Below are 13,629 nucleotides of genomic sequence, written 5' to 3' on the forward strand. Positions count from 1 at the left end.
ATTAGACACAGATTGATGAAGCAGAAATGTCCCCGTTTTGGATGGTGAGAGAGAACGTAGCTTCCATCCGCGGGTGCAGCCTACGTATTGCTTACGTATCGCTGCTGTCCGCTGGTGGAGAACAGAAGTCTGGGGAAATCCAGCCTTTGTTCATCTTGATGAGTGTTAGCCTGTCGGCACTGTCGGTTGACAAGCGGCTACGCTTACCTGTGATGATTCCCCCAGCCGCACTAAACACCCTCTCCGACAAGACGCTAGCCGCAGGACAAGCAAGCACCTCCAGGGCATACAGCGCTAGTTCAGGCCACATGTCCAGCTTCGACACCCAGTAGTTGTAGGGGGCAGAGGCGTCACCAAGGATGGTCGTGCGATCCGCTACGTACTCCCTCACCATCCTTTTACAGTGCTCCCGCCGACTCAGCCGTGACTGGGGAGCGGTGACACAGTCTTGGTGGGGAGCCATAAAGCTGGCCAGGCCCTTAAAGACTGTTGCACTGCCTGGGATGTACATGCTGCTCGATCTACGCACATCCCCTGCTACCTTGCCCTCGGTACTGCGCCTTCTGCCACTAGCGCTGTCGGCTGGGAATTTTACCATCAGCTTGTCCGCAAGGGTCCTGTGGTATAGCAACACTCTCGAACCCCTTTCCTCTTCGGGAATCAGAGTGGGCAGGTTCTCCTTATACCGTGGATCGAGCAGTGTGTACACCCAGTAATCCGTCGTGGCCAGAATGCGTGCAACGCGAGGGTCACGAGAAAGGCATCCTAACATGAAGTCAGCCATGTGTGCCAGGGTACCTGTACGCAACACATGGCTGTCTTCACTAGGAAGATCACTATCAGGATCCTCCTCCTCCTCCTCAGGCCATACACGCTGAAAGGATGACAGGCAATCAGCCGGTGTACCGTCAGCAGCGGGCCAAGCTGTCTCTTCCCCCTCCTCCTCATCCTCCTCATGCTCCTCCTCCTCCTCCTGTACGCGCTGAGAAATAGACAGGAGGGTGCCCTGACTATCCAGCGGCATACTGTCTTCCCCCGCCCCCGTTTCCGAGCGCAAAGCAGCTGCCTTTATGGTTTGCAGGGAATTTCTCAAGATGCATAGCAGAGGAATGGTGACGCTAATGATTGTAGCATCGCCGCTCACCACCTGGGTAGACTCCTCAAAATTACCAAGGACATGGCAGATGTCTGCCAACCAGGCCCACTCTTCTGAAAGGAATTGAGGAGGCTGACTCCCACTGCGCCGCCCATGTTGGAGTTGGTATTCGACTATAGCTCTACGTTGTTCATAGAGCCTGGCCAACATGTGGAGCGTAGAGTTCCACCGTGTGGGCACGTCGCACAGCAGTCGGTGCACTGGCAGCTTAAAGTGATGTTGCAGGGTGCGCAGGGTGGCAGCGTCCGTGTGGGACTTGCGGAAATGTGCGCAGAGTCGGCGCGCCTTTACGAGCAGGTCTGACAAGCGTGGGTAGCTTTTCAGAAACCGCTGAACCACCAAATTAAAGACGTGGGCCAGGCATGGCACGTGCGTGAGGCTGCCGAGCTGCAGAGCCGCCACCAGGTTACGCCCGTTGTCACACACGACCATGCCCGGTTGGAGGCTCAGCGGCGCAAGCCAGCGGTCGGTCTGCTCTGTCAGACCCTGCAGCAGTTCGTGGGCCGTGTGCCTCTTATCGCCTAAGCTGAGTAGTTTCAGCACGGCCTGCTGACGCTTGCCCACCGCTGTGCTGCCACACCGCGCGACACCGACTGCTGGCGACATGCTGCTGCTAACACATCTTGATTGCGAGACAGAGGAGGAGGAGGAGGAGGGTGCTTTAGTGGAGGAAGCATACACCTCCGCAGATACCAGCACCGAGCTGGGGCCCGCAATTCTGGGGGTGGGTAGGACGTGAGCGGTCCCAGGCTCTGACTCTGTCCCAGCCTCCACTAAATTCACCCAATGTGCCGTCAGGGAGATGTAGTGGCCCTGCCCGCCTGTGCTTGTCCACGTGTCCGTAGTTAAGTGGACCGTGGCAGTAACCGCGTTGGTGAGGGCGCGCACAATGTTGCGGGAGACGTGGTCGTGCAGGGCTGGGACGGCACATCGGGAAAAGTAGTGGCGACTGGGAACTGAGTAGCGCGGGGCCGCCGCCTCCATGATACTTTTGAAGGACTCAGTTTCCACAACCCTATACGGCAGCATCTCAAGGCTGATGAATTTTGCTATGCGGACGGTTAACGTTTGAGCGTGCGGGTGCGTGGCGGCGTACTTGCGCTTGCGCTCGAACACTTGCGCAAGCGACGGCTGAACGGTGCGCTGAACTACACTGCTGGATGGGGCCGAGGACAGCGGAGATGAGGGTGTGGGTGCAGGCCATGAGGCGGTAGTGCCTGTGTCCTGAGAGGGGGGTTGCATCTCAGTGGCAGGTTGGGGCACAGGGGGAGAGGCAGGGGTGCAAACCGGAGGCGGTGAACGGCCTTCGTCCCACCTTGTGGGGTGCTTGGCCATCATATGTCTGCGCATGGTGGTGGTGGTGAGGCTGTTGGTGTTGGCTCCCCGGCTGAGCTTTGCGCAACAAAGGTTGCACACCACTGTTCGTCGGTCGTCAGGCGTCTCTGTGAAAAACTGCCAGACCTTAGAGCACCTCGGCCTCTGCAGGGTGGCATGGCGCGAGGGGGCGCTTTGGGAAACACTTGGTGGATTATTCGGTCTGGCCCTGCCTCTACCCCTGGCCACCGCACTGCCTCTTGCAACCTGCACTGCTGATGCCCTTGACTCCCCCTCTGAAGACCTGTCCTCCTGAGTAAGCGTTGCACACCAGGTGGGGTCAGTCACCTCATCGTCCTGCTGCTCTTCCTCCGAATCCTCTGTGCGCTGCTCCCTCGGACTTACTGCCCTTACTACTACCTCACTGCAAGACAACTGTGTCTGATCGTCATCGTCCTCCTCACCCACAGAAAGTTGTTAAGACAGTTGGCGGAAGTCCCCAGCCTCTTCCCCCGAACCCCGGGAACTTTCGAATGGTTGGGCATCAGTGACGATAAACTCCTCTGGTGGGAGAGGAACCGCTGCTGCCCAATCTAAGCAGGGGCCCGAGAACAGTTCCTGGGAGTGTTCCCGCTCCTGAGCAGGTGTTATTGTAGTGGAGTGAGGAGGCTGGGAGGAAGGAGGAGCAGCAGACAGAGGATTCGGATTGGCAGCAGTGGACGGCGCAGAACTGCGGGTAGACGATAGGTTGCTCGAAGCACTTTCTGCCATCCAGGACAGGACCTGCTCACACTGCTCATTTTCTAATAACCGTCTCCCGCGTGGACCCATTAATTGGGCGATGAATGTGGGGACGCCAGAAACGTGCCTCTCTCCTAATCGCGCAGCAGTCGGCTGCGACACACCGGGATCAGGAGCTCGGGCTGTGCCCACACCCTGACTTGGCCCTCCGCGTCCTCGGCCGCGTCCACGTCCTCTAGGCCTACCCCTACCCCTCAGCATGCTGTATTACCAGTGATTTGATTTCACAGGCAGGAAATAAATTGGCGCAAGACTGCAGGCCAAATATAATTTTTGCCCTTTTTGGAAAACGAAAGGCCCCACTGCCTCTAGTGAATGAATTATCTAAGTTTAATAACTGTGCTGTGTCCCTGCTAATGTGTCACAGAACGTGAAGGTAGCAGAGTTATTATAACTCTTGGAGAGCAGGTATTTTTTTCCCAATTAAGGAAAGCAAATGGCGAAGCCAGCAGTAAAGCGTAGCTGGGTGCGTCTGATTTAGCAATGTTGTTCACGCAGCTCACACGTGTCCACCGCCCTTAGGACGGACAGAGGCTGGACAAATAGATTTGTTTTCAGTTTTTTTCCACCAAAAGGCAGCACTGCGTATATTCAATGAACATGAGAAGTTTAATAACTGTGCTGTGTCCCTGCTTATGTGTCACAGAACGTGAGGGTAGCAGAGTTATTATAACTCTTGGAGAGCAGGTATTTTTTTCCCAATTAAGGAAAGCAAATGGCGAAGCCAGCAGTAAAGCGTAGCTGGGTGCGTCTGATTTAGCAATGTTGTTCACGCAGCTCACACGTGTCCACCGCCCTTAGGACGGACAGAGGCTGGACAAATAGATTTGTTTTCAGTTTTTTTCCACCAAAAGGCAGCACTGCGTATATTCAATGAACATGAGAAGTTTAATAACTGTGCTGTGTCCCTGCTTATGTGTCACAGAACGTGAGGGTAGCAGAGTTATTATAACTCTTGGAGAGCAGGTATTTTTTTCCCAATTAAGGAAAGCAAATGGCGAAGCCAGCAGTAAAGCGTAGCTGGGTGCGTCTGATTTAGCAATGTTGTTCACGCAGCTCACACTTGTCCACAGCCCTTAGGATGGACAGAGGCTGGACAAATAGATTTTTCAGTTTTTTGGCACCAAAAGGCAGCACTGTGTATATTCAATGAATAACAACTGTGTTGTCGCCCTGCCTATACAATTCTTTCCCTGCAGTATCAATGGAGGGTGCAATGGTCTGCAGAGGCGATTTTGAGAAGCAAAAAAAAATGCAGCACAGCTAACAGCAGCCTGGACAGTACTGCACACGGATAAATATGGCCCTAGAAAGGACCGTTGAGGTTCTTGAAGGCTACACTCACTCCTAACACTCTCCCTGCCTATGCAGCACTTCTGTCCCTAATGCCAGGTGCAACGGTCTGCAGAGGCGATTTTGAGAAAAAAAAATTTGCCACTGCTAACAGCAGCCAACACACAGCTATCAGTGGCCCTAATAAGGACCTTTGGGGGGTCTTGAAGCCTACACTAACTACCAATTCTTTCCCTACAGCAGCTCCGGTACAAACAGCACTGTCCCTCATCTAACTCACACCGCATCTGAGGCGAACCGCGGGAGGGGCCGACTTTTATGTTCGGGTGACACCTGATCTTCCCAGCCACTCACAGCAGGGGGGTGGTATAGGGCTTGAACGTCACAGGGGGAAGTTGTAATGCCTTCCCTGTCTTTCAATTGGCCAGAAAAGCGCGCTAACGTCTCAGGGAAGGAAGTGAAAATAACCAGAACACCGCATGGTGTTCGTTACGAATAACGAACATCCCGAACACCCTAATATTCGCACGAATATCAAGCTCGGAAGAACACGTTCGCTCATCTCTAATCATAATATATTTTGTTACATTTGTGAGATTTTTTTACAACACCAAAACAAAGGACGAATATATCTGACTTTGTACGTTAAGCTTATCACGAATATTTTGGAGTTAAACTGGGTGACCAGGAAAAACCTTGGACACCAGAAAAAGTGTGCAGGACATGCATTGAAAGTTTGAAGCAGTTGACTAAGGATCAGAGAAAAGGTCTAAGCATCAGAGTTCCAATGGTGTGGCAAGAACTTCAAAACCAGTAAATATGAGAGGAACTTATGAATCCGTCAGAACCATTCTCCAAAAAATCAAATATAGTGATCATTGGTGGATTTTATGCGGCGACCTGAAAGTTATATTGATTCTTCTAGGATAGAACAGGGAAAACACTAAATTTCATTAGGATAGCCGAGCAAAAGGCAGAACATTATACTAGGACAGAATGACCAGCTAGAGAGAATTTTACGATTGGTGAAAAGAATATCAAGAATGAACCACTTGTTAATCCTCATAAAGTGTTGTTTCCCTCACTGCATATAAAATTGGGACTTATGAAACAGTAGGTTAGGGCTTTGGATCGAGATGGTGAGTGCTTCAAGTACATCTGTACCAAATTTCCCGCTCTTTCCCACGAGAAGTTAAAAGCTGGCATATTTGATGGCGTATAAATAAGGCTTCTAATAAAAGAGAACTCCTTGATATCTTGAAAACCATAGAAAAGGATGCTTGGTCTTCTTTTTTCTGAGTGGTTACGGATTTCCTTGGCAACTTTAGGGCCGAAAATTATAACCGTATAGTTCAACATTTGTTGATTGCTTTTCAAAGACTGGGAGAAAACATGAGTGTCAAATTGTATTTCCTTCATCGCCACCTGAACTACTTCCCCTCAAATCTTGGATCTATGAGTGAGGAACAAGGAGAACACTTTCACTAAGACATCAAAACCATGGAACATAGATATCAAGGTAGATGGAACACAACCATGATGGCCGACTACTGCTGGTGTTTACAGCCTAACAATCCTGGACAGAACTATTCAGAGCATCCAAAAAGAGAAAAATTCTCCCTAACAATTAAAATTTACACAACTATTGTTTTCTTGCTTAGGCAATAGACTCGTTTCTTGCTTGAAACAAATATATTATATGCCATCACTTCTGCAGAACTTCTTATTATCTCTGATATTTGCCTCTATAACCACTAATCAAACAGTTGTTATTTGTGAAAAAAATTGACGTATTGCATATTTTTGGACTTCATATGTGGAATCAGCACCTTTCATTTGGGTAAAAACAGCTAAACTACTTAGGTCAGCAGAATTTTTTTGTTCAAATGTAGACCAGTGGGGGAGGGGGTGGGGCATTGAGTTACAGTGTTGAACAACTAAAATGTCACTGTTCTTGTTTAGTTTTAATAACCAATAATAATAAATGAATTATAATAAATTATAAATATTACAAGTGAGGCGTGTTCTAGCCTAATTGCAAATGTCTTTGTAGATATATTCATGCATGTTAATGGAATAAACATATGACTTCCAACCACATCTCATGTGTGTGTGACTTGTAAGCTTCTTTGGGCTAGAATATAAACAATAATTTGGATACCTAAAGACATACCAGTTAGCAAATATTTATTTGGGCTTACACTCACATTGATCTATATGTTTCTCACAGTTGCAGGTCCTAGAACGGATTTAAAGGGGGCGTCTCCTGGAACCATTGGTGTGTACTTTTCCAGTATGAGATTTTGACTTGACTTGCACCCATCTTACTTTACCTATGTGTAGCATTAAGTGTTTAGCGTTATACTTTTTTCCTTGAGTAACTATAGGGCAGGCACCATAAACATAATATTGATGCTGGTAACTTCATGTCTCCACAGTGGAATAGCAGGGATAATTCTTAGGATTAGTAAGAAGGTGAAGTAAGGTGGTCTGTAACCTGGATCTTTCCTAATGGGAAAGGAAACCATACAGCTAAGATGATTAATATCATTCACACGACTAAAGATACCTTTACATGGGACGACTGCCCTAGGAACTGCTTCCTGACTATCACTCCTATGCTTACACAGTCTTTAAGTAAATTGAGGCATAGCAGGCGACTATCATTCCAGGCCACCTGCCTCCATTCACAGTACACAGAAGTCACTCAAATATTGAACAGCTCCTGTTTACACTACCCTTCAGTCGCTTGGTTTTTAGTTCTGCTAAAAACCAAGTGACTTTGACATGTGAGTGTTTTCTTGGCAGCTGCCTTTACATGGGACAACTATTGCCCGAATTTGCTGCTTCTAGTGAGAATTCAGGCAATAATTGCTTCTTGGAAAGTACCCTTAAAGGGGTTGTCCCGTTGCCTAAACTGAATTTTTCCCCCCTTAATGCCCTGTAAAGTAAGAGCATCATACAGTACAGCATTACACTTAAAAAATGATATTCTGCTCACCTTTTTATTCCTTATCTTCTCCTTGTAAAGCTGACCCGAAGAATATTTCAAAGATAGCGCCGCCTGGGTAGTTCCCATGGTGAACTGCTCTCTCTCCTCCTTAGCGTGTGCACTGCCGACGATGTTGGTCACATGACGGGAAGACCGATGTCATTATGAGAGGCGCACGCTGTGATGGGGACAGCGATATCGGGCTGTGAGTGACAGCCCGATATAGCTCTCTCCATCCATGCGAGTCCTCTGGATGCAAGGCGTTTCATGTGAAAACAGCCTCGCATCCCTGTGGGAAATCCCTTCACTGCTTTCAATGGAGTCGGAAGCCGAACGGCTCCATTCAAAGCAATGGGAGAGCATTGCGATCTCCTGCTACTGCTGTGACAGCTGTAGCAGGAGATTCCTTCATCTCCCCAGCATGTCCCCTCATCACTAGACACTGTGACAGCACTGTCACATCATTGTCAGTGTCCAGTGATGAGGGGACATGCCAGGGAGATGAAGGAAGTAGTAGCAGTAGCAAGGGATCGTGATGCTCTCCCATTGAAAGTAATTAAAAGTGAAAGTAACCCCACATGCTCCCACACACCTACATAGTTCCCCCACACAGTCCCACATGGTGCCCCCACATAGTGCCCACACATAACATAGTGCCACCCTCAGTGCCCCACATAGTGTCCCCACAGTGCTCCCACGAGGTGCCCTCACATAGTGCTCCGACATGGTGCCCACACAATTATAGCCACAGTAGCATCTATGCCCCCACAATTATAGCCACAGCAGCATCAGTGCCCCCACAATTATAGCCACAGCAGCAGTAATGCCCCCACAATAGTATCCACTGCAGTAATAGTGCCCCCACAATTGCAGCCACAGCAGCATCAGTCCCCTTACAATTGTAGCCACAGCAAAATCAGTGCCCTCACAATAGTAGCCTCAGCAGCATCAGTGACCCACAATAGTAGCCACAGCAGCATCAGTGCACCAACAATTATAGCCACAGCAGTAATTTTGACCCAACAATAGTAGCCCCAGCAGCATCAGTGCCCCACAATTGTAGCCACAGCAGCATCAGTGTCCCCACTATTATAGCCACTGCAGTAATAGTGCCCCCACAATAGTAGCCCTGTAGCATCAGTACCCCCACAATTGTAGTCACAGCAGCATTAGTGCCCCGACAATAGTAGTCACAGCAGCATTAGTGCCCGCACAAATATAGACAGCAGGATCAGTGCCCCCACAATTATAGCCACTGTAGTAATAGTGCCCCCACAATAGTAGCCCCCGCAGCAACAGTATCCCCACAATTGTAGCCATAGTAGCATCAGTGTCCCCACGATTATAGCTACTGCAGTAATAGTGCCCCCACAAAAGTAGCACTGTAGCAACAGTACCCCCACAATTGTAGCCACAGCACCATCAGTGCCCCCACAATAGTAGCCACAGCAGCATCAGTGCCCCCAGAATTATATCCACTGTACTAATAGTGCCCCCACAATAGTAGCCACAGCAGCGTCAGTGCCCCCACAATAGTAGCCCCAGCAGCATCAGTGCCCCCGCAATTATAGCCACAGCAGCATCAGTGCCCCCATTATAGTACCCACAGCAGCATCAGTGCCTCCACAATAGCAGCCACAGCAGCATCAGCATCCCCACAATTATAGCCACAGCAGCATTAGTGCCCCCACAATTATATCCACTGTAGCAATAGTGCCCCCATAATTATAGCCCCAGCAGCATCAGTACCCCCACAATTTTAGCCACAGCAGCATCAGTGCCCCCACAATAGTAGCCACAGCAACATCAGTGCCTGCACAATTATAGCCACAGCAGTAATTATGACCCCACAATAGTATCCACAGCAGCATCAGTGCCCCAACAATTATAACCACAGCAGTAATATTGCCTCCACAATAGTATCCCCAGCAACATCAGTGCCCTCATAATTATAGCCACAGCAGTAATAGTGTACCCACAATAGTAGCCCCAGCAGCCTCAGTACCCTCACAATTGTAGACACAGCACCATCAGTGCCCCCACAATAGTAGCCACAACAACATCAGTGCCCCCACAATAGTAGCCCCAGCAGCATCAGTGCCCCCATAATAGTACCCACAGCAGCATCAGTGCCCCCACAATAGCAGCCACAGCTGCATTAGTGCCCCCACAATTATATCCACTGTAGTAATAGTGCCCTCATGATTATAGCCCCAGCAGCATCAGTACCCCCACAATTTTAGCCACAGCAGCATCAGTGCCCCCACAATAGTAGCCAAAGCAACATCAGTGCCTTCACAATTATAGCCACAGTAGAAATTATGACCATACAATAGTAGCCACAGCAGCATCTGTGCCCCAACAATTACAGACACAGCAGTAACTGTGACCCCACAATAGTAGCCCCAGCAGCATCTGTGCCCCCACAATAGTAGCCCCAGCAGCATCAGTACCCCCACAATTGTAGCCACAGCAGCATCAGTGCCCCCACAATAGTAGCCCCAGCAGCATCAGTACCCCCACAATTGTAGCCACAGCAGCATCAGTGCCCCACAATTATAGCCACAGCAGCATAAGTGCCCCCACGATTATATCAACTGTAGTAATAGTGCCCCCACAATAGTAGCCCCAGCAACATCAGTGCCCCCTCAATTATTGCCACAGCAGTAATAGTGCTCCCACAATAGTAGCCACAGCAGCATCATTGCCCCAACAATTATAGCAAAAGCAGTAATTGTGACCCCTCAATAGTAGCCCCAGTCGCATCAGTGCCCCCACAATAGTAGCCCCAGCCGCATCAGTGCCCCCACAATTGAATCTACAGCAGCATCAGTATTCCCACAATTATAGCCACAGCAGTAATAGTGCCCCCACAATAGTAGACCCAGTAGCATCAGTACCCCCACAATTGTAGACACAGCAGCATCAGTGCCCCACAATTATAGCCACAGCAGCATCAGTGCCCCCACGATTATAGCCACAGCAGCGTCAGTGCCCCCACAATAGTAGCCACAGTACCATCAGTGCCCCCAGAATTATATCCACTGTACTAATAGTGCACCCACAATCGTAGCCCCAGCAACATCAGTATACCGCCACAATTATAACCATGGCAGCATCAGTGCCCCCACAATAGTAGCCAGAGCAGCATCAATGCCAACACAATAGTAGCCCCAGCAGCATCAGTGCCCCCACAATTATATCAACTGTAGTAATAGTGCCCCTACAATAGTAGCCAGAGCAGCATCAATGCCAACACAATAGTAGCCCCAGCAGCATCAGTGCCCCCACAATTATATCAACTGTAGTAATAGTGCCCCCGCAATAGTATCCCCAGCAACATCAGTGCCCCCTCAGTTATTGCCACAGCAGTAATAGTGCCTCCACAATAGTAGCCACAGCAGCATCAGTGCCCCCATAATTATAGCCAAAGCAGTAATTGTGACCCCAAAATAGTAGCCTCAGCAGCATCAGTGTCCCCACAATTATATCCACTGCAGTAATAGTGCCCCCAAAATAGTAGCCCCAGCTGCATCAGTGCCCCCACAATTGTATCCCCAGCAGCATCAGTGCTGCACAATTATAGCTACAGCAGTAATAGTGCCCCCACAATAGTAGCCCCAGCAGCATCGGTACCTCCACAATTGTAGCCACAGCAGCATCAGTGCCCCCAAAATTATTGCCACAGCAGTAATAGTGACCCCCAATAATTGCCTTAGTGGTAATAGTGACCCCCAATAGTTGCCCCAGTTGTAATAGTGACCCCCAATAATTGCTCCAGCAGTAATAGTGACCTGCAATAGTTGCCCCAGCAGTAATAGTGACCCCTAATACTTGCCCCAACACAAATAATGACCACCAATAATTGCCACAGCAGCATCAGTGCCCCCAGAATTATTGCCTCAGCAATAATAATGAGCCCCAATAATTGCCCCAGCGGTAATAGTGAGCCCCAATAATTGCCCCAGCAGTAATAGGGACCCCCAAGTAGTTGCCTCAGTAGTAATAGTAATCCCCATTAATCCCTATGTGACAAATTACTGTGACAGCCCTCCTTCTCCCATCTAACCCCCTCCCCCCGACAAATTACTGTGACTGCCCCCCCTTCTCACACCGCCATCCCTTGGTGCAACAAGTTGCTGTGACAGTTACCCTACCCCCCTTATGACAAATTACTGTAACAGCCCCTCCTCCCACCACCAGCCCACCCCAGTACGACAAATTACTGTGGCAGCCCCCACACAACAAATTACTGTGACAGCCCCCCACCTCCACCGCGCAACAAATTACTGTGACAACCCCCCTAGCCCAGCGCAACAAATTACTGTGACAGCCCCCCACCCACCGGGACGATAAATTACTGTGACAGCCCCCTACCCCCTGGCACAACAAAACACAAACAGTCACATACAGTCACAGCTGAGGACGGTCGGCAGGTGGAAGCCGCTGTTCTTCTTCCTCTTCAGGTCCGTACTGTCAGCGGGAGCCGTGGGTGAGCGGACTGTGCATGCGCGCGCACGAGATGCGCATTCACAGGGCCCAATCAGCCAACAAGCGCTATTGCACCTGTGCGACAAGAAGAAGAGGAGACACCGCTGGATTTCTTGTATCAAAGGACGACGGACAGGTAAATACAGGGGGGGCACTTGATCAGGTAAGTATATATCTTCTGTGTGGCTCATTTACAAAGCACATATCATATTACAAAGTTCTATGTAATGGCCAAACCGAAGTGTATAGCTGTATTTGTCACGGCGGGACAACCCCTTGGCTTCCAGTAAATGTATTCTAACCTCATTTATTGCAATTGGTTGCCACTAATTATCCCGTTGATTTTGAGATCTCTGTTATTGAATATGGGTGTCCATATTGTCATCTGAACACCCCGTTTATATATTCTATGGGGGGCAAAAAAGCTCATCAACTTTCATTATTTTCGTTTAGACATCAATGGAATCACACTGTGCTCCGAGGCAGAATATCAAGAAATAACTACTAAAGAAACAGAGGTGAGAGTTAGTCATAGGAATCGGTGAATGCCCAATGCCATGGTTGGGTATCTATTTTTGTCATAAGTCCCTTATATTGGCATTATGGCAGATATTTGCCAAACAACCACTCATGTTATGTTCAAGAAATTATCGGAGTCAAAAGTTTCTGGCTACAGAAATCACGAAATCTTCTGCTCTATATTAATATCCAAACACATACCTGAAATGAAAACCCACAGACGCCAGCGTGGAACTGAAAGGCTGCGGCATTTATTTTAAATGGCGTTACCTTATAAATATTAATAACTCAAAAACCCAACATATGTAACACGTAGACTAATAAGCCAATACTCTAATATTAATGCCCAAATTACCTTTTAAAATCATTTCTGCCCAGATTCCATGAGGCCCCAGTCCCTAATTGGCCTTCGGCCGCACATGGAATCTTATGCTCTATATTACTATTCAAGCATATGCCTGGAATTAAAACATACAGATGCCAACACGGATTTGAAAGGCTGCAGCATTTATTTTAAACGGGGTTACCTTATCAATATTAATAACTCAAAGTCCTAACATATATAACACGTCCTACCTACTCAAGTCTACACCAATAACCAATCTGTAATCCGTTGTTATACCCACTCGCAGGAGGCGGGCGGCATTCCCACCAGATCATGACATAACTATGGCATGGCCACCACCCAACACAGCCACAGCCCTTTCAATCAGCTACTGCAATCCCATATTAAAATGTCCAAAGCAATGTCCGATAAATGCACCCACTCCAGTTCTGTATGGCCAGCTAAAACCCTTCTAGCTTAGCGTGCTGAACCGAAAACCCTGAGTGACAGCAACCCTTTTCCTAGCACCTTGTTCAATCTTTTCCATCTTTTATTCAAAATAAAACTTTGGAAACACCCAAACCAACAGGGGTCTAAATCCGGAAAATCCTAAAATCATGTCAGGAAAAATTGCTTTAACCCTCCATAATTCAAAGTAATAAACACATTCCCATCCTGCGAATGTTTATCCATTTCAAGCTTACAGCATGGTTCAGCCGGCCAGTGACCATTCCAGAA

At 48.6% G+C, this 13,629-nt stretch overlaps 1 protein-coding gene across 2 annotated transcripts in view; it reads left to right on the forward strand.

The window, feature by feature from the left end:
* Positions 1-13,629, forward strand: part of LOC136625527 (caspase-1-B-like) — a 69,480-nt gene that overhangs the window by 22,998 nt on the left and 32,853 nt on the right. For both annotated transcript variants that reach the window (XM_066599778.1, XM_066599777.1), the window contains 2 exons: positions 6,795-6,842; positions 12,501-12,565. In XM_066599778.1, the coding sequence (XP_066455875.1) occupies positions 6,795-6,842; positions 12,501-12,565 (113 nt within the window). The remainder of the gene's footprint in view (positions 1-6,794; positions 6,843-12,500; positions 12,566-13,629) is intronic.

Source organism: Eleutherodactylus coqui, chromosome 4 (assembly GCF_035609145.1).
Source record: "Eleutherodactylus coqui strain aEleCoq1 chromosome 4, aEleCoq1.hap1, whole genome shotgun sequence".
Classification (NCBI taxonomy): domain Eukaryota; kingdom Metazoa; phylum Chordata; class Amphibia; order Anura; family Eleutherodactylidae; genus Eleutherodactylus; species Eleutherodactylus coqui.